Source organism: Acartia tonsa, chromosome 13 (assembly GCF_053477335.1).
Source record: "Acartia tonsa isolate MP-2025a chromosome 13, ASM5347733v1, whole genome shotgun sequence".
In the NCBI taxonomy this organism is placed as follows: domain Eukaryota; kingdom Metazoa; phylum Arthropoda; class Copepoda; order Calanoida; family Acartiidae; genus Acartia; species Acartia tonsa.
The window spans coordinates 1,430,626-1,452,484 of NC_137272.1; the positions used below are offsets into that span (position 1 = coordinate 1,430,626).

Sequence of the window (21,859 nt, forward strand, 5' to 3'; positions counted from 1 at the left end):
TGTGGTAGTGAAGAAACACCTTCCGTTAGTGGGAGGGTGGGTGGGCCCGATTTGTGTTATTAAATTAGCCCACCAGGCCTAGCAATCAGGGAGGGAGGGGATAATGGACTGTTTATTACACTAGTCCCCAAAGTTGAATAATACCGTTTTCTTATTTGTTGGTTCAACAACTTTGGGTACTTTTATTACACTTTGATTTGTTTGTTTATTAAGTTGCGTGTCCAAACGTTTCATCCACTAATTGTATTCTACAGAAGGGGTAATTTTGTGTATCATCATTGGGGATGTTTATCAATTTATCGACCATTGTCTTATCCCTTGAGATCCCTGCCTAGGAATACTATTTTCCTTTTTTCATTTCTTAGTTTGCTGGCCAAATTTATTTACATACCAGGATTAAAGGATTGATTTAGTAAAATTTTCAAAAGCGAAACTTTTCTATTATTAGAGTCCGTCCGAACGAGACATTTAGCTTTTTTCGTTAATTTAGCCTATCAACTCTATAATCATTACCTGAATGTTTGTACGTCCATTTAATTTTTTTTATTTCTAACCTTTTTGACAAAAGTTTTTTGTGTAATAAAAAAAACCTTGGGTAATATTTTGTGTAATTTTGTAAAGTTGGTTGTATTCTTTTTAAGTGAAACTGTTCTTAGTTATGGACCATTTCATATATATACATTTGGTAATAATTAAGAACAATTTATCTTAACTAGTGCAATTGACCAAACGGTAACATGTAACTTATAACAAGGATGACAACATCCATAAAAGTGAAGCACTGAAACGGTAGGACAAACGGACATTAACACAGAACTGAATAATCAGAATATAAATGTATAAGAGTCGAAGCAAAATTGTAAGTAAAATTTGTTGAAAAACTGCTTGATACAGGATAATGTTTATGGACATACTTAATTTTTAGGACTTGATTATAGAGTTGCTTCGCCGATAACATTATACTTTGTTGTCCCAGGAATTAATATACCAAAAATCAGATCAAGCGGATGATTGGATCACATGAAAATTTGTTGTAAAAAAGTAAAAAAAATCGACATATTTAAAATGGACGTACGGACATTCTGGTAATGATTATAGAGTTGCTACGCTTTCTAAATCGTACCTTACTTCTACAGGAATCTCCATGCAAAGTTTGAAATCGATAGGACAATTCTAACATGCTTAAATTAACGAAAAAAGCCATCCGTTACGTACGGACGGACGGACCGACCCTAATTATAGAAAAGCTTCGCTTTTAAAAAGATACGCATAAATGACCCGTTTATAAAAAAAACTTACGCAATACAAAATCCTTTATACTTGAAATGTAAAAGTATATATGTATAGTATATAAATTAGGTAAATATGGCTTGTATTTATTTACATTTTAAAATTCAACATTTAAAAAATAAGAACAAATGTAATTTTCATGTCTGCAAAGATATCTGAAACGATTGGTATGTGTATATTTTAAAAAAAATGATTTTAAATATTATAATTATGGGCAGAAAAGTTTGAGCACTAAAGATTTGTATTTAATTTTCTGCCAACAAATGAGAGATCGTGTTTATAAAACTTTGGGTACCAGTGTAATTTACAAGTTATCTAAAGGGATAAGCCATTGTACGATATATTACCCTCGATGTTTATAAACAAAATCACCCTTTCTCTATATTAAGATTATTTTTAGTGAAAAGATTGGACACTTCTAGTTTGAAACCAACCAATCAAAATTCAATAAAAGTACACAAATTGTTAAAGCAAAGAAATGAGAGATCGTGTGTATAAAACTTTGGGTACGAGTATAATTTACCTGGGATCTAAAGAGATTTAACGATATGCATCCAAATAATTATAAAAAATTACCTTTTCTCTGAATTAAGATTATCGATGAAAATGTTGGAAACTACAGTTTTTAAATCAACCAATCAAAGTACCCAAAGTTTTTGATCAAACAAATGAAAGATTTGAAAAACTTTGGGTACCAGTATAATTTGGGTACCTCTCTCCCTGGTGGAGGGTTGATATTTTTATAGTTTTAATCCAGATAAAAGGTTGTGTATCGAGGAAACTTTGGGAACCAGTATAATTTGGTTACTTTGGAATTTATTACACTAGTCCCCAAAATTTTATAATAACGTTTTCTTATTAGTTAGCTCAACAACCTTGGTGACTTTTCAATAAATTTTGAATGGGTGTCCAAAATTTTCAACTAACCTTTGTAATCTATAGATATTTTGTGTATTATCATTGTGGATGTACATTATTTATCGGCCATTGTCTTATCCCTATAGATCCAGGGTTAATATTTCATAGTTTTAATCCAGATAAAAGGTTGTGTATCGAGGAAAACATTAGTATTCTAGAAACAGAATTTAGGGATAGGCAAATATTTTTTTATTATGGGCGTGCGCGGGAGAGGAGTGTATTCACCCAAGGAGGGAGGGGAAAGTTGGGTGTTTATTACACTAGTCCCCAAAGTTTTATAATAACGTTTTTTAATCCCTAACTTAACAACTTTGGTGAGTTTTAGTGAAACTTGATTGGTTGAGTGTTCAAACGTTTCAGCCATTAATTTTAATCTACAGAAGGGGTAATTTTGTCCGTCATCATTTGATTTTGTGTCATTATTGGGAATATACTTTAATTTTAATCCCCTTTAGATCCCTATGATTTTCCAATAATTACAATATATTAAGAAATTGTTAGAAGATCTCTTTATCTCTGCAATCATGCCAATTTAATATTTTACTATTTACAACCCTTTTTCATTTGCTAATATCAGTATATCCTGCAAAAGAAGGGTTCCTTAAAAAATGGAATCACATCCAAAGATCTAAAGGGATAAGACAATGACAAATAAAATAAGTACATCCCTATATTAATTTACAAAATTACCCCTTCTGGAGGTTACAATTAGTGGTTGAAACGTTTGGACACTGAACTTCATAAACCAACATATAAAACTCTGAATAAAAGTCCTCAAAGTTGTTAGGCAAACAAACGTTATGAAAAAACTTTTGGGACTAGTGTACTAAACAGCCCATTGTCCACTCTCTCTCTGATTTACACCCCTTTTTTCATTCTAATATGAATATATCCTGCAAAAAGAATGGTTCCTTCAAATATTTCAATCACATTACTGTCCTGGGAGGGAGGGGACATTGGGCTGTTTACTATACTAGTCCCAAAAGTTTTATAATAACTTTTTCTCATTCCTCGGTTTAAAAACTTTGGGGACTTTGATTGAATTTCGATTGGTTGGTGAATTATGTTGACTGTCCAAACGTTTTAACCACTCTACTAATTGTAATGTACAGAAGGGGTATTTTTTTTATAACCATTGGGGATGTATTTTCAATTTATTTGAAAGGTTTAAATTCTGTCTTTGATATTAGATATGAAGATTTTTAAAAATAAATTATTCTGATTATAAAAAGTAAATCGAGAAAATAAACGTACAGACCTCATTGAAATATCTTCTTTATAGAGAAGTTTTTTATCTCCTAAACAATTACAGTAAATTAAAGTACATTAATCTACTGTAATTGGCTTTAGAACTGGTCCAAAAATAAAGGAAATTGTATAGCAGAAACAATCTTCATAATTTAATATGTAAATTTACTTACCTTCTATTATAATGTACCATAGGATAAGGGTATCAGTAAATGAGGTACTTTTTTGGGATCTTAAGGGATAAGATAATAGACGATAAATCAATGTACTCACCAATGTTGGTACACAAAACTACCCCTTTTTGCAGGTTGAAACGTTTGGACACAAAAAAAATCAATAAATGTCCCCAAACGAATAAGAAAACAGTAAAATAAAAGCTTTGTAGACACATTCTCTCATAGGCTGTCAAATACACTAGTCCCAAAAGTTGTATAATAACGTTTTCTTATTAGTTTGCTTTTGGAGACTTTAGTAAATTTTGATTGGTTGGTTCTTTAGGTTGAGTGTCCAAACGTTTCAATCACTAATTTTAATTCAAAGAAGGTGTAATTTTGTGTATCAACATAGGGGATGTACAATAATTTTTATTTTCCTGCTACCTAATATACCAATCCATTTATTATAGATATTTATAAGATATTTTACTTTGTATAATAAAAGCAATTTGCATATTGTTTTTATAATTTTAGCTAAGGTAATAAAGTAATATAATAATCTTACTAATAGAAAGTAATCTTTTAAGTAATAATATGAATATCTTTATAATTTTATCAAGTCATATATCTATTTTTAAAATTTATCTATAATACAAAATACCCAGGGATCTAAAGGGATATGACAATGGCCGATAAATTTATGTACATTTTCAAATTCCAATGATGATATAAAAAATAACCTCTTCTGTATATTAAACTTAGTGGTTGAATCGTTTGAACACTAAACTTATTAAATCAACCAATAAAAATTCACTAAAGTCTCAAAGTTGTTAATCCAACGAATAAGAAAACGTTATAATAAACTTTGGGGACTAATGTAATAAACATTTCTTTGTCCACTCTCTCTCTCTCTCTCTCTCTCTCTCTCTCTCTCTCTCTCTCTCTCTCTCTCTCTCTCTCTCTACCTACCTATATAGAAACCGTTCTTATATTTCCTAAAAGTAAACTTCATAGCGGTTCTATCGGTATGCATATCTTTTTTCTACCATTAACTCAAGCCACGCAATATTAATTTTATAAATCTACGCATTTTTTTGCACACCCTTTATATCTATATATCTATCTATCAATCTAACTAAATATATATCTATCTATTTAACCATCTAACTATCTATCTAACTAGCTATCTAATTTTCTATCTATCTATCTCTCCATGTTTTAGATATTGTGAAAAATGATCTATCTATCTATCTATCTATCTATCAATATATCTATCTATCTCTAAATGTTTCAGATATTGTGAAGAATGATTGAATTATCGCAGCAAGATTGGAGATAAATGGCTGTACTCCTACGAATATGCAAGGTACTTGTTTTTCTTGTGCATGATACTAAGCTATGCCTGTTTATAGGCCAAGACATTCCCGTTACTCCAACTATTTATGTCGCGCACCTGACATAGCTGCAATAGGAACCATTTTAACATCTATAGTTAAGACGCGGTGTCGGGCCGAGAGTCGAACCTTTCGCTTCCCCAACGACGAGCGGATGCAGGTCTTGTTGTGTATGATACTGATTTATGCCTGTTTAAGACCAATGCATTCCTAAAATTTTGTAATTAAATGGTGCCTAAAATAGTTGATATTCGAACCATTTACATACCTAGCAACCAACGGTTGCGTTCAAAATTACGCTTTTTTGATGTGATTTAATCCCATAAAGTATCTATCTATCAAGCACCAAAAATATTCCAAGTCATAATGATATTACAATACAACAAAAACTAAAAAACAGCAATTTGTCAAAGTGAAAGAGTGCAAAATAATATCGGTTATTTGATTTTTATCTACCCCCATTAAATAGCGTGAAACCTGCCTTGAACCTTAGCAAGATTCTCAGTCCAGAAGTTTACAAGATTTATTTATACACAATTATGCATGTATATGTACAAAACTTCTTACTTTTTATACCAGCGGTTACGCCCCCTTGAAGCTTCTAGGGACATTTAAGGTTGGAGGGGGAATAGTCGACCCAACCCCTCATTTTTTATTAAGGAAAAAAGAAAAAAATTGTAATTGGGGGGAGTCATCTTTTATTTGGAGGGAAAAGATACCCTCCCAAATATAGTTAAAAACCTTTCCTGTAAAAATAAGAAACTTCACTCTTCAGAAAAACCATTTCGGTTTAGCGGTTAGCAAGATCCTTTGCTACAGACAAAGAAAGCTTACTACTTTATTTTTAGATATTTGCTATTATGCAAATTTTGTTGTAGTTTTCAATGCAGCCTGGATATAACTCTGATAAATCCATGCTCGATTAATTGCAATAAAATATCTCATTCAATATCCAATTCAATCTTCCATCCAAATTTCATACACCATCCATCCGTAAAAGAGAGAGAGGGGATAGAGTTTTCACAAAACTGTCAAATTTCACAGTGTTCCTGAAGGCAAAAGAAGTTTGACTGAACCCACAAGAAAAGCGGGCTATATGGCCATCAAATATACCCATTGGGGGGCCAAGAACTGATTTTCTTAATGCCGTAGCTGTTCCTTCTTGGGATTTATAAAAGTATTTCATTCAATATTCAATTCAATTTTCCATCCAAATTTCATACATCATCCATCCGTGAGGAAGAGGGGAGAGAGTTTTACAAAACTGTTAAAGAGGAACATTTTTGAAAATTATCTGTAAAGTTGTGTTAGCGTTTAGTCAAATGCGCTTATGAAGTCAAACTGTTTTAAATTATGAAAATTTCATATATAAATACATTTGGTGAAAATTTAGAACACTTTGACTTAATGAGCGCATTTGACTAAATGCTAAACACAACGTTACAGAAAATTCACAAAAAAATACCCTTTTTTATCAACATGAGACTTGGGTTTATTGTCACTAACATAGCGTTATTGTGTTAATATGTCAGTCACAGCCCATTTTATTTAATCCCTTATAGTCAATGTATAAATATTGTTGAAATCTATGAATCAACATAAGACTATGTCAAGTTATATTAATATATATATTGTCAATAAATAGTTGTATGTCGATATTTTGTCAGCTACAACATCTCTTATGTAAAGCAAAATTGTGTAAGTCGACAAAAATTAAAATATTTTTGGGCAAAGTAGGGAAAACCCTCTCTATTCTTTATACTATACACTGCTAAGCCGGCGAAATTAATTTCTAAGATATGTGCAGCATGTATTGCTATGTGGAATTTTAGCGGCTGTGGTTGAAGGTTTAGTTTACCGGCTAAAATGCTATTAAGCATTCTGCTGATTTTGTTATAAAGTGATAAAAAATTTGTAAAACAGCTGCAGTTTTGTAACATAAATTCAGCTGCCTTTATTGGATGCAACTTTGCTTTGATAAAACTTGGCACGGGGCAAAAGTGGGTTTTGGCGGCTGCAGCTGAATAGTAAACCAACAGCTTATGGCGGCTTTTGTGTTTGGTCCCCAAAATAAGTTTATAAACATTTTTTTTCTTTTTTTTTCTCGAGGCTATTTTTATGCTTTGATATGTGAAGTACTTGTGGCTAGGCCCCTAGAAGCCTCTATAGGCACTTAAAGGAGGAGATATTATGCGACCCTCCACTTTGCATTTTAGTTTTATAAATAAAATAAAAAATTTTGGGTTTTTAAAATTTTTGACATGGGCTACTTCTCTTGGGAGGTGACGGTGTCCTCACTCATTTAAAACCTTACCAGAACCTATGAAAAGCTTTTGTAAAGGAGAAACATATCGGCTCAGTGGTTAGCAAGATCTACACACAGACAGACAGATGTTACTTTTATATAGTGATAACTTCTAGAAAATTGACAACACGTAAGAATGAAAGATATTTTAACCCAAAACAATCTTTAAGTATACAACTTTATGAAATAATTATTAACAATCTTTGTACCGCAGTGCCCTAGGCATACATTTCCACACATTAAGGTCCATTCCCAACAACATTTACTCCTAAAATCACAATAAAGTTACAACCTGATTTGTCAATCAATGGTAATGAAAACTAGTTAAAATGTGGACCTTGAGACTTTGTAAACAATCGACTTATCAATGTTAGATTTATTTGTTTACAATTATGAACAACTAGCTCGGCTACGCCCCCATAGGCCTCTAGTTGCACTTTTATTTCTTTTTCTCCAGAGAGGGGGTTGGTGCCCTTCCCAAAAATAGATAAAATCATTCAAGGACCAATGAGAAGTTACCCTGTAAAGGAGAACTATATCGGTTCAGTGGTTAGCGAGATCCTTCGGTACAGACAGACATCCTATCACTGTTTTAAAGCAAAAATACTTATTTTGAATTAAAAGAAACCTATGTTAAGATATAATTTCAATTTTTCCTTTTTTATACAAGTAACAGAATGCCTGTCTGTCTATGTGTACTGACGAATCATGCTGAACGCTTAGCTGATATGGTTCTCATTGCCAGTGAAGCTTTTATAGGGTTTAACCTATATATGGGGAGGGTACCACCAACCTCCCAACAGAAAACATACCTAAATATTTAAGAACCCTAAAACTTAAGTTTTACCTATGAACATAATAACATTTACATAGAAAAAAATTATGTTTAAATAAAAAATTAATTTTAGATTTTGGCAAAGTTATTTTTATACTTGATAACATAAAATAAAAAAGTTTAGGATTTTATAGAAAATCAGATGCATTTTTTTCTGCTTCACATTGCTTTAGTAAAATATACAAGGACATCTTCAACCAAAAGAGCACAAAAAAATATATCATATTTGTATCTTATTCATTGTTTATTGTTTTATTGAAGAAAAATAATTTTTTCCCAAGGTATTTAAGTCAGGGAGGGAGGGGACATTGGGCTCTTTATCAAACTAGTCCCCAAACTTTTATTATTCGTTGGCTTTACAACTTTGGGGACTTTTTAGTGAATTTTGATGTGTTGGTTCATTAAGTTGAGTGTCAAAACTTTTCAACCGCTAATTGTAATTTACAGAAGAGTTAATTTTGTGTATCATCGTTGAGGATGAATTCAATTTATCGGCCATTGTCTTATCCCTTAAGATCCCTTGGTTTGAGTGGACAAGGGTTGATCTACCCTCCCTAAAAATATCCTAAATTTTTCGTTCATCTAAATTTACCTAAAGTTTTGATGTATAATTTAGACAACTTCCTGCCCCTAGGGGCAAAGACCCTTTTCGTCTGCAAGCAAATCTTTTCTTTTGTATTGACTCGGCTCTAATTATATTTCCAACGCTATTTGAGTTGATTTCAAAGCTCCAAAGATTCTGAGGGGAGAGTTACATATAGCTCATGCCACATTTGTCTAATTACAGGCGTTAAATACGTTACTACACTGGCGGATGGACGAACGGACGGACTGGTATAAACTTATGTTGTAGAGTAGCTGCGCTACGCAAAAAGACATTGACGAAAATTCCTTCGTTTGCAATTTGAAAGGTACACAACAAACATTCAGGATAAAGAAACAGGTATTGTACAGAGACCTAAAGGGATAAGACAATGGCCGAAAATTTCATGAACATCCCAAATTTGAAAGGTACACAACAAACATTCAGGATAAAGGAACCTGTATTGTACAAAGACCTAAAGGGATAAGACAATGGCCGAAAAATTTATGTACATCCCAAATTTGAAAGGTACACAACAAACATTCAGGATAAAGGAACCTGTATTGTACAGAGATCAAAGGGATAAGACAATGGCCGAAAAATTGATGTAAAACCCCAATGATAATACAAAACATCACCCCTTCTGTAGATTAAAATTAGTGGTTGAAATGTTGTAAAATCAGTTTTATGAATCAACCAATAAAATTCATTGAAGTTGGTAAGCCAACAAATAAAAAAAACGTTATTATAAAACTTTGGGGACTAGTGTAATAAACAGCCCAATGTCCTCTCTCTTTCTGCAATGCATGCCTTATAACTAACATACTTCTAGAGGCCTCTACGTCCATTTGTATAAAGGGAAGGTTAATTCTTCACCCGAAATAGATATAAATCTTCCTTGGACCTATAATAAGCTTCACTGAAAAGGAGAACCATTCCAGTTAAGTGGTTAGCGATATCTAAAGCTATAGACAAACATACCAACATCCTGTTACTATTATTTTCTTCTTATCTAGTAAATATTCTTTGGGTATCAGTATAATTGACAGTTCATTGCCTCATTCCTCCCATTATATCATTATATCTAATATGTTTAGTTAGAGAGAGAGAGGGGACATTGGGCTTTTTATTACACTAGTCCCCAAAGTTTTATTATAACGGTTTTGTATTCGTTGGCCTAACAGCTTTTGAAAGTTATGATGGATTTTGTTTGGTTGGGTTATTAAGATGAGCGTCTAAACGTTCCAACCACTAAGTGTAATCTAAAAAGGGGTAATTTTAAGCATTAATTTTGGGAATGTACATCAATTTATCGGCTATTGTTTTATCCCTTAAGATCCCTAATGCTCAGTATTTTTTCTAGCTAGTTTCTATTTCTTTTTATCCCACGAACAAACAAATTGAAACAGACATTGGAACATTTTTGTAGAAAAATTTAAAATGAAATGTGCACTCCACTTAGTTTTGTGCATTTTTTGTAGCAAATATACTCTATAATACGCTTTGTCTCTTCGTAAGTCTGTATGTATGTATGTCCGTCTGTTTGTCTTTCTGTCTGTCTTTCTGTCTGTCTCTCTGTCCATTTGTCTTTCCGTCTTTCTGACCGGCTGTCTATCTGTCTGCCTGTTCGTTCGTCTGTCTTTCCGTCCTTCTGACCATCTGTCTCTTATCTGTCTGTTTGTCTGTCTGTTTGTCTGTCTTTTTGTCTGTCTGTTTGTCTGTCTGTTTGTCTGTTTGTCCGTCTGTATGTCTGACCATCTGTCTGTCTGTTCGTCTGTCTGTCTGTTTGTCTATCCGTCTGTCTGTCTGTCTGTCTGTCTGTCCCTCTGTTCGTCTGTCCGTCCGACTGTCAATCAGTAAGTATTTTCGTCAGTCTTTAAAGCTATGGGGTATCCATTGAAGCTCAAATGTTTAGTGAAGATTCCTATGACGTTTGCACATCTACTTAATTGTGATGTCCGTCCATCTGTCGGTTTTCTTCAAAAGACATAAAGCTTTTTATATTGATTTCGTAACTTTCTCTTAGATTTTGCATATTCTTTTTTTTTTCTCGGTTATTACAAATTGACTTAGGCTCTATGAGTCTACAACTCACTTTGTCCGTTTGTCCATTTGATGATTTTTACACTTTGCTACTTATGGATGTTGTCATCCTTGTTTTAAATTTATTCAATTATGTTTGCTTTTCTCTTTAAAAGTGCAGCTTTTATTTCAAGGCCTTTGTATGTTTGTTAGTTTTAATACGTCTTATTGTCGGATATTTCGCATTAAAAGTATATATGCTATGTCATCGAGATGCTTTTAATATTTACAGATTTAAGGGATTTTACTGGATAAGACAGTAACATATTTATAGTATACATGTATATACAGATTGTCTCAACCATGACACTTTGGTTGAGCTTGACTTCCGAATTAGCGGGAAGTTCACGAGATCAGTTGGCGAACATACAAACCCCCAATACCAGGAACCATCAAGTTTCAACAGCAGGTTTGAATATAGATTTATTGATGAAATTATTTCAAAAGACCTGAAATTACAAGATCAATTAATAAACAGAATAAAATATTATTCGTTATCTTAAAACTTTGAGCACTAAAAAAAATCTTTTTCTTTTCTTATGGTTAAAGAATCTTTGGAAACTTTGGCTTTTAAAGGAAAATTATTTGGTTTAATAAATCATTGTTAAATGCAACAATAAGGCACATAAAAATTACTAAAACATATATTAATCATAATTAAGTTTCATGCTTAGCTGGCTAAAGCCTTTTTTTAAAACTACATATAATCGTCCTATACACCATACTTCTTAATCAAATTAACAAATTCTACCTGAAGCTCTTATGGTTTCAAATCCCTGATATACTAGGGTAGTTCACACTCAATGAGACCAATGATAGGCCCAATTTTGTTCTCCGCAATCTTCACACTCTCATATCTCATTCAAAAGTAAAGAACGTGCGCTTCAAAATAAACAAACACTCTATGCCGCGCCACATTATGAAAGGAAAGCCCTAAAAGACGACATTTGCGCTTTGTTTTTGGTTTAATGATAAGGAATTTAATTTCGAACTTGATAAACACAAAGCTTCCTCGAAAAGAGGTTAAGACACACCCCCCGTTTGAAAGTCAAATTAACTTCCTTAACGAGATTCAAGGTTTTTTTTCGCGCTGAGCACTAGCAACATTTCTCACTAAACTCAACTCACCATAATCACATGAGAATGGCCACATCCCGAAAACGTGACAATTTTGCTCCTAACTAAATGAAACCCCGTGAAATGCATACACAATATTATACTCCTCACTAGGACTCATAATACCTCACATTTTAGGATAGAAGGGTGGGGATTGGTTTGTACCATACAACATTCCATGCACATGACAATCACAAGATCACCTACACAATCCTAAAATAGATAATCCTATTAATCATGATGTTGTAAATATAACAACTATACTAAATAATAATCATTTCATAATCAATAGGCAATAAATCATTATTAATAAATCAATAAGTACCTATGAAATCAGGTTGAAATGTAAATGTAAACAATAATGTAAAAATAAAACGAAATAAATCTTAGACAAGAAAATTAAGATTTATAGGTACTTAAAACTAAATTTGTTAAGCATCAAAAAGAGTAGTAAGAAAAAATTTTTCAAAATCCTTGGGCAGAAAGTTTTTCAAACCTAATGAATAAGAACTGTAATATCTTAATCAACAATAAAACTTTTTAATACTTAAAGAATAGCAAAATAATATCTTCGTTAGAATTTTCATTGAAATTATGAAAAAATACCAATTTTTCTTTGTAAAAAAAATATGAGACTTTAAATATGAATTTTCAATCATTCCTTGATCTAAATAAAAATGTTTTACTTGATTGAAATTCATATATAATTTTTTAAAAAAAATCTGCTAAAAAAAATACTTGATTTTTTTCTTAGAATAAATATCGAATCACGCAACCTCGACACATTTATTCCTTTTTGTTAAACTTTTCAGGTAAGTTTTAAAATGAATTGTACTTTTGAAAAGAAATTAAACTCAATAAAATTAAATTTGAGCATATGAAATAGAAGAATATTTAATCGCATTTCATTTGATTCTTATTTTAGGCATAAAAATAGGCATATGAAAAATGTGGCTTTTTACTAAAAAAAACTCAATTTCCATAAAATAAGAATCAATTATTAATCATAATTTTTAACAACTGCCTGACTGATACAGCATGTTCTTCTAGGGGAGATTTATCTGTCAGTCTGAACAAGACTCTTGCCGTCTTTCTTCCATCCTCAATTCTCGTCACTCGGCCCATCCTCAAACATCTCATCAGCGGATTGGTACTCGTAACCAGAACTACATCTCCATCAGCTAGTGGCTCTGCCATCTCATCCTTCCACTTGGACATCCGTAATATCTTCGGTAGGATCTCCTGGCGGTAGGCAGTCCAAAACTGGGCAGATAAATCTTCCAACAACTTCAACCTGGAGGAAATTTGGTCCTCCGGTTTCATCGCCACATTGCACAACGGCTGGCGGTCAACATTTCCCAGCAGCTGGCCAGGGGTAATCAGCCGCCAATTCTCCACGTCGTTCGCAGCTTCAATCGTCAGTGGTCTGCTATTCATAATTTTGCTGACCTCCGCCAACAGCACCAGGAGCTCGTTGAAATTAACAGAACTATTCACCAACTTCTTGGACAGCAATCTCTTGGTTAATCCCACCATTTTCTCAGCCTGCCCAATATAATGGTGGGCTCGGGCCGGGATCTGAGACCAAGAAAACTCTACCTGGCTGCCCAACTTCTGCTCTAAAACCTTGCGAGCACCGGATAATTGTGTGCCCATGTCGCTTACTATGATCTTCGGCAGACAATGAACAGCTTCCAACTTGCGCAGGGACAACAGGATACTGCTGGTATCATACTTTTCCAAGGCATCTAACCACAACGCCCCTGAGAATCTGCAGACCACCACGAACACCCACACCTTCTTCGTTGCTGTCTGACTCCTCGTTTTGGCGGCAGCTCTCCTCGTAACCAGCGGACCCATCAGGTCGACTTGCACAGCTTCAAAAGGCCTGCTCGGGACCAACTTGTCAGGTAACACCTCCTTCATGGTAGCACGACATTCCTTAGCCCTCTCAACACTGCAGGGCCAACACTTCTTCACTTCCATGATGGCCAACCTCCTTGCCTTTACAATCCAGCACCAACGGCGGCTCTCAGCTAAAGTTCCACGAACACCAGAGTGAAGCTCAACATGCGCTTCTCTCATAAAAACAGCAGCTAACCAATTACCAGGCTCCAAAATTATTAAACCTGGCATGTCTTCAAATATCATTTTACGGCCGCCAGTCATGGCGTCAATGACTGGCTGTCCTCGACCAACCATTTTAAGAATCCTCATCTCCCTGGTCACATAATTTCCACCGGGACCAACGACAGGCCAGGTCAATGATACTTCATGCACTAATGGATTTAATGACGCATAATTGCCTTTAGCGTCATTTATCCACTCATCCTCTTGGCTTCGTGACACAATGAAAAGTTCCGCCGCCGCCATAAAATTGTACAAAGACGGCTTGTACACAGCATCTGCGGCTGCTACATGACTACCAGCGGCTGTAGCCTTACCTTCTTGTCTGCTCTTTAGCTTCTTCAACCAGGTGTTCGCAACTTGCAGGACAGCTGCCATAATACGCTTGGCCTGTCCAAATGATCTCCTGTGCTTAAACCTAAAGACATCTTCAGCGGCTTCTCCGGCAACTTTCATTGAACATAACTTAACCATTTTGGTATTCAACTCCTCTGGGGGTAAAACCTGCTTGACTTCTTCGGCAGTTTTCACCGGCCACGCACTTTCATCCTGGCGCAACCATTCTGGGCCCAATCTGTACCTGGAACCTGGTCCCAAATCTGATACTTTGCAGGTGCTTCTGGTGCCCAAATCTGCAACGTTTTGCGTCCCCGGGACCCACCTCCAGTCATCCTTGTTGGTCGCAGATTGAATTTCTCCAATACGATGAGAATTAAATGTGTTCAACATAGCACTGTTGGAAACTATTTGTGATAAAACACACGATGAATCAGTAAAATACATCACTCTGATAATATCAAAGGGCAGGGCATCTCTGACGGACTTTGCCAACCTTGTGGACATCTGGCACCCCATCAACTCAAGGCGTGGAATTGATTCACACTTGACCGGCGCAACTCTTGACTTGGTGGCTAGCAGAAACGTTTCAAATCCTTGTCTAGTTGGCCACCTCAAATATGCATTACTTGCATAAGCCTCTGATGACCCATCCGAAAACATCATCAAGGATGGAAGGCCAGTTGGTTCATCCGGAACCACACAACGGTCAAACTCCAATTTAGCGACCTCAGCTCTGTCCTCCAGCGACTGAACAAGTTCATCCCGTAGACTTTTTGGAATGAAATCTTGCCAGCCCAAATTCAGCAAACAGGTTTTCCGCAGGACAAGTTTAATTCTCAACAGAATAGGGCTGCAAAGCCCGATCGGGTCGAAGGTTTGGGCGGCGAACCTATGGACCATCTTCTTTGTCAGGTTCTCGTCCAAGGCGTCCTGGAGGTTGTACAAATCAGCATCCTCTTTCACCTTCCTTCCCTTGACTTTACCATCTTGGTTGACTCTTGTGGCGATGGACAACACATCGGTGGCTGGCTTCCATATCAGCCCGAGAACCTTGGTATGCTGGCAATCATCTCCAGAATAAATGACTTGTTTAAAGGAAAAACTACCTTTACCGATAATCCTGTCGGCCTCTTTCATCATCTCCTTAGCTTCTGGCTTCGATCCTGCTCCCGAAATAACGTCATCTATGAAGCTGTGCTTCTCAAGCTTGACTGCAACTGGAATCTGAGGTAACTTGAATTCCTCATCAGGGTAGGTAGGTATTTGTGGCTCCTTCCATAATTCAGGTTTGGCAACAATTTCACTACCATTTATTTGTCCCTCTCCATACATCTCCTTGACCTCTGCTTCACTCTTTCCGCCGAACAGGCGGGACGTCAACTTCAGGGCTGTAACTGCCAAATTTCCCGCAGCTAACTCGCCGAAATTTACAACTTTGGTCAGGTAAATTTCAAGTGGACCATCTGGCGTCGGGGAAAATAAAACTCTCTTCATCTGGCTGTCGAACTCTGTGGCCAGGATGGAGTTATAAAACTTGGAGATATCCGCGGTTATACCAACCTTGTAACCGCGGAAAAGCATCAAATGATAAAATATCTTCTGCATTGGCGGCGGGCCTCCCAGCATTATGTTATTAAAACTGGTACCCTTGAACGTCAGAGAACTATTTGCACACAATCGCATGGGTGTGGAACTTGAATCCTCCTTGAAAGCAACCACTATTGATGAACAAGACTTAGGTCCTTCATACTGCAACTCTTCAAGCGTGGCTTTTTGGAAAACGCCTCTTCTTATGGCGTCGTTGAATACCTCCACATACATTCCATAGGTACCTTCCTTGACCATCCTGGCACGATCCTTTTCAGCAATTTTGCGGGCTAAACTCTCATTGTAGGGTAAAGTGTGAGGATCTTCAATATAAGCATATTGACCTGTCCACTTGTTGGACTGCAAGTCTAGTGTTAAACCTGCCTCAATTATCCTCTGCCTCTCACGCTGGTCCCAGGTAGTGCCGTCGGCCATAGCCTTGCACTCTTGACAAGCAGTACATCCTGGACAAAGTGCCTGCGGCTGTATGCCAAACGATTCAGACGTCAGAAAGTCTGGCAAAGTGCCTCCACTGACACTGACAGCCTTATAAGCTGACTTTTGATCTCCAGCTCCACCATCAGCACTCGTACAGATAAAACCACTACCAAAAATGGTTCGCCACAACATAGACTGGCCCACTTTCTGGTAGGTTGAAGGAAACACGTCAGGATGTGTATTTCCAATGATGATATCTAAGCCTCCACTAATATATGTAAACCTTTCTGGCGGCATTTTAAATATATCGGCGGCAGTTTCGGGGTGGACCGAGCGCATCTCGTTGGCCCCGCCGAGGGTAGGCATGACAGCTGCCTCAAACTCCCTCAGATTGCCGTCCCTATCCTTCAAATAAAACACAACATTGCGGCAGGAAGACTCACTACCATCAGCTACAGAAATAGTTGTATATCTGCCGGTAGATTTCAGCTTCAACTTGTTGGATAACTTCTCAGACACAAGTGGCAAATTTGCCCCGGAGTCAAACATTACCGTGGCGTGGCAGGTGCCGCCGCCAGGTGCTACAACAGGAACTAACTGAAGTAAGAAGGTACAGGGGCTGGGTGCAGAACTTGACTTGTAAACTGTATTCACACCAGCACTAGCCTCATGGAGTAACCTGGAATGGTATCTGTCGCAATTATTGGTACCACAAACACCAAGCTTATCAGACTTATTACACTTGTCAGCAGTATGGCCGTCACACAAGCAGAGTTCACATAACTTCTTCTGCTGGACAACTTTCTTCCGGTCAACCACATCCATCTTCTTAAACGTGAGGCAACGGAAAATCGGGTGTTTCTCCTTGCAGCTCTCCACAGGACATGCACTGTTCCACTTGGAAGCCTTGCCCTTTCCAGCCTTTCCATTCTTATCGTCGCTGCGGCCAGATACTTGCGCGGCGGCAGCTCTATCACGATTTCTCTTGCCGGCGCCACTATCATAGGACATATCACCGGCCAACATGGCACCTCTGGTCCTCTCCAGCAGTTCAACAATCTTCGGGATGTTTGGTTGGTTCATGCTACCAAGCTCCATCATAATTTTGTCCCTCAAATTTTCAGGGCACTTGTCTTTAAAAATATGAATGAGAGTTAGGTGGTTGTAATCCTTAGCTGCAGAACCAACGATGGCTTCTACCTCCTGCATCATGCTCTTGAAGGTAGCAATTGCGCTAACCACGTCCACAGGTTTATCCACAGGTTTCATCTTGTTCAACTTAGTTAAAATCCTCATGAACCGGCGAGTGTTTGATAAAAACATCTGGTCAAGAAACGCCCATTGTTCATTGTGATCTCTAATCGCTGACACTTGCTTGCGTAGTTCCGGGTTGGTTATCACCTTCTCCATACACAACATCAGACTTAACCTCTGGTCAGCAAATCCATAACCAGAGCATAGATCCTTAAAGACCTGTTTAAAGTTTGGGTAATCCGTGTCAGTACCGTCGAACGACGGCAACAAACTGTTGTCCCAGCGCCCATACTGCGGGTTGGAACTCCGAATATCCACAGCAGACATACTTCTGGAGAGCATGGCAGGTGTCCCACTCTCATCCAGATTAGATGAACGACGTTCCATCTCTCTAAGCCTTCGGTACATATCACGTACTTCTTGGCGCAACTCCACGGAAATTTTAAGCACTCCCATGTCCATCTTCACCTTCTCAATGACGTCAAGGTTCCTGGCGACAGTGCTTGACCTCGCGTCATCTGAATCATTGTCAAGCCAGTACAGAATTTTTGTACACTGCTCCAACGACGCATAAACTTTATCTGCAACAGTTTTCTGCTCACTAGCTTCATCCAAATCACGCTTAAACTCGCGCAGCTCACTAGTCTCCACGGCAGGTTTTAGACTTTTTATTAGGTCAGATTGGTCCTTGACCTCACTAAAAATGTCACGAATTGATTTTACATTCACATTTTCACATGAACTAAAACTTTGGCAGGCTTTTAGATTGTCATAAAACAATTTTAACTGTTCATCAAAAACTTCTAGCCTTTCACTGCCAATAGCGATAGCTCGCTCAATTTTCTGCTTTTTGGTTAGTGGCATATTGATTCACTAGGTACTTATTTCACAGAAAAATTGTCACAGTTTATTGCATCAATAATTCACTAGATGCTATTGATCTCTTGATGAATGCTAACGCCTATTCATCAGATATTTTGAAATTGTCTCAACCATGACACTTTGGTTGAGCTTGACTTCCGAATTAGCGGGAAGTTCACGAGATCAGTTGGCGAACATACAAACCCCCAATACCAGGAACCATCAAGTTTCAACAGCAGGTTTGAATATAGATTTATTGATGAAATTATTTCAAAAGACCTGAAATTACAAGATCAATTAATAAACAGAATAAAATATTATTCGTTATCTTAAAACTTTGAGCACTAAAAAAAATCTTTTTCTTTTCTTATGGTTAAAGAATCTTTGGAAACTTTGGCTTTTAAAGGAAAATTATTTGGTTTAATAAATCATTGTTAAATGCAACAATAAGGCACATAAAAATTACTAAAACATATATTAATCATAATTAAGTTTCATGCTTAGCTGGCTAAAGCCTTTTTTTAAAACTACATATAATCGTCCTATACACCATACTTCTTAATCAAATTAACAAATTCTACCTGAAGCTCTTATGGTTTCAAATCCCTGATATACTAGGGTAGTTCACACTCAATGAGACCAATGATAGGCCCAATTTTGTTCTCCGCAATCTTCACACTCTCATATCTCATTCAAAAGTAAAGAACGTGCGCTTCAAAATAAACAAACACTCTATGCCGCGCCACATTATGAAAGGAAAGCCCTAAAAGACGACATTTGCGCTTTGTTTTTGGTTTAATGATAAGGAATTTAATTTCGAACTTGATAAACACAAAGCTTCCTCGAAAAGAGGTTAAGACACAGATAACTACCTCTCAACCCATTTTTCAAAATCATTTTTCGTCTGCTAGCAAATTGTTTTCTGTTACTTTGCTGTGTTAATATTCCCGACCCAATAAGTTGATTTTCAAAGACCCAATTGAGAGTCGGCACAAAGTCATTGGAATAGGAAAATACAGTTATTAAACCTCTTCCCCCTCTAGTGTATTACTCAAATATCGGATTTTTCGCATTAAAAGAATATGTGATAATTTATAGACATGCTTTTTAAAGGCCTCAGGAATTTCACTGGATAAGACAATGGACGATAAATTGTTATACATCTCTAATAATTATAAAAAAATTGTTGGTTGAAAAGTTTAAACGCTTCTATAATTTTGGATTCGACCATTCAAAATGCATTAAAAGTTTCCAAAAATTTCAACCAACCAAAGAGAAAGAGCATGTTATAAAACTTTGGGTACCAGTTTTTTTTACAGTTCCATTTTATATAATTTTATCGTTTTAAAGACTTTAATATAACCAATAGATATTTATTTTACATATATTGGATTGGTAGATTTAAAAAAAATATGGCTTCGAGGATATTTTGTACTTATTAAAATTATTTGATATTAATTTTAGTTTTCACTTTAATTAATTGGCATTCTCTGAATTGAATTACTTTAATCGTTTCTTTTGTCTGAGCAAACAAAAGCGTCTTTCAGTGAGGTATTTGATTTGATTGGGGTTCAGTTATATTCCTTATATTTTCAGGAATCTAATGGAATAACACAATGGCCGATTTATTATTGTGCATCTCCAATGATGATATACAAAGGTAGCCCTTCTATAGATAGAAATTAGTAGTTGAAACGTTGTTCACTCAACTTAATGATCCAACCAATTAAATTCATTAAAGTCCCAAAAGCCAACGAATAAGAAAATTGTATTATAGGACTTTTGGGACTAGTGTAATAAACAGCCCATTGTTCTTTCCTCTCCTAGATGATAAATGCGCAGCAGATTTCTCTTTTTTAATTTCATTAAATTAATTCAAACCCCTAACTGGCGTTATTGTAGATTTGTAATAGGGTAGAGGAAAATATGTTTTTTGATAATGTTATCTTAACTCTGGGGACTTTTGTGAATTTTGATTGGTTGGTTCATTATGTTGGGTGTTCAAACGTTTCAACCCCTGATTGTAATCTACAGCAGGGGGTAACTGTGTTTCAAATTTGTTGTTGTACATTAAATTATCGGCTATTGTCTTATCCTTTAGATCCCTGTCTAAAAATGTGAAAGTTTTTATAATTGAAAAGAAAAACAAAAGAGATAAAGAGAGATAAAGGCTTTTGTCTCTAGATAATATTATTGATAGGATAAATATTTTAGAACAATATAACATTATTCTGGTATCTAAAGGGATAAGACAATGGCTGATTAATTGATGTACATCCCCAATGTTGATACACAAAATTACATCTTATGTAGATAATAATTAATAATTGAAACGTTTGGACACTCAACGTATTTTAGAACAATATAACATTATCCTGGGATCTAAAGGGATAAGACAATGGCCAATTAATTGATGTACATCCCCAATGGTGATACACAAAATCACCCCTTATATAGATAACAATTAATGGCTGAAACGTTTGGACACTCATCTAATTGAACCAACCAATCAAAATTCAATATAAAAAGTTGTTAAGCCAACGAATAATAAAACTTTGGGGACCAGTGAAATAAACAGTCACCTTCCGCCCTGGGATAAATATTTTAGAAAATGTAACATTATCTTATTAACAAAGAGATATTTGTTCATTAAAAAAAAATAATGGTGCTTTCCTTCAAGGTGCCTGTTGAGCAAATCCCTTTTTTTTTGAAATAAATTGAAAAAAGAGGGGAAGGGGAGTTAGTTGTTTTTTCTATGTCTAACCCCTACATGGTATCTTTAAGCCTGTGAAACCTATTCTTGCTGTTCCTAAACCTTTTAGGGCTACCCAGTATCCAAAATAATCTTACCTATCCTAAAGTAGTAAAGAAACAAACAAAAATATGAGGTATATTTTCTTAAAATACCTCACTTCTCTTTTTAATAAATCATAATCAACACTTTTTTTGGATCATAATTGTATCTTAACAAATGCGTTTTTATAGCAGAAATGACTAATAGAGCAGCTTAGCTTACATAAACTAATCATAAAAGTAATTGTTTAATAAAAATAAAAATACTTTTAGACAATTGTCTATTCAAACGAAAATATTTAGAAAATTAATAAATTGTTTTTAAAAAATTTAATCAAATAAATAGTTTTATAAATTATAAAGCTACTTTTTCATTTGTCAATCTGTTAAAGTAACCCATACGGGATTGCATCTAAGCCCCTATCCACTGCACTGCCTAAACCTTGAGGTAGCTTTACTAGTTGATTGTTCAATCCTAACCTAACTTAAATAGCCAGGAATCCTAAGGGATAAGACAAAATACGATAAATTTGT

At 35.6% G+C, this 21,859-nt stretch overlaps 2 protein-coding genes across 4 annotated transcripts in view; one reads left to right on the plus strand and one right to left on the minus strand.

Annotated features, from left to right (window-relative positions):
- Window positions 1–21,859, plus strand: part of LOC145304516 (V-set and immunoglobulin domain-containing protein 10-like) — a 121,981-nt gene that overhangs the window by 11,230 nt on the left and 88,892 nt on the right. For all 3 annotated transcript variants that reach the window (XM_080146400.1, XM_080146399.1, XM_080146401.1), the window contains exon 2: window positions 4,906–4,977. In XM_080146400.1, the coding sequence (XP_080002526.1) occupies window positions 4,971–4,977 (7 nt within the window). In that variant the 5' untranslated portion in view covers window positions 4,906–4,970. The remainder of the gene's footprint in view (window positions 1–4,905; window positions 4,978–21,859) is intronic.
- On the minus strand, window positions 12,265–19,390 carry LOC145304515 (uncharacterized). Its single transcript, XM_080146398.1, has 2 exons — window positions 19,114–19,390; window positions 12,265–18,811 (listed from the first exon to the last, which is right to left on the minus strand). The coding sequence occupies exon 2, from the start codon at window positions 18,533–18,535 to the stop codon at window positions 12,920–12,922; it is 5,616 nt and encodes a 1,871-aa protein (XP_080002524.1). The 5' UTR covers window positions 18,536–18,811; window positions 19,114–19,390; the 3' UTR covers window positions 12,265–12,919.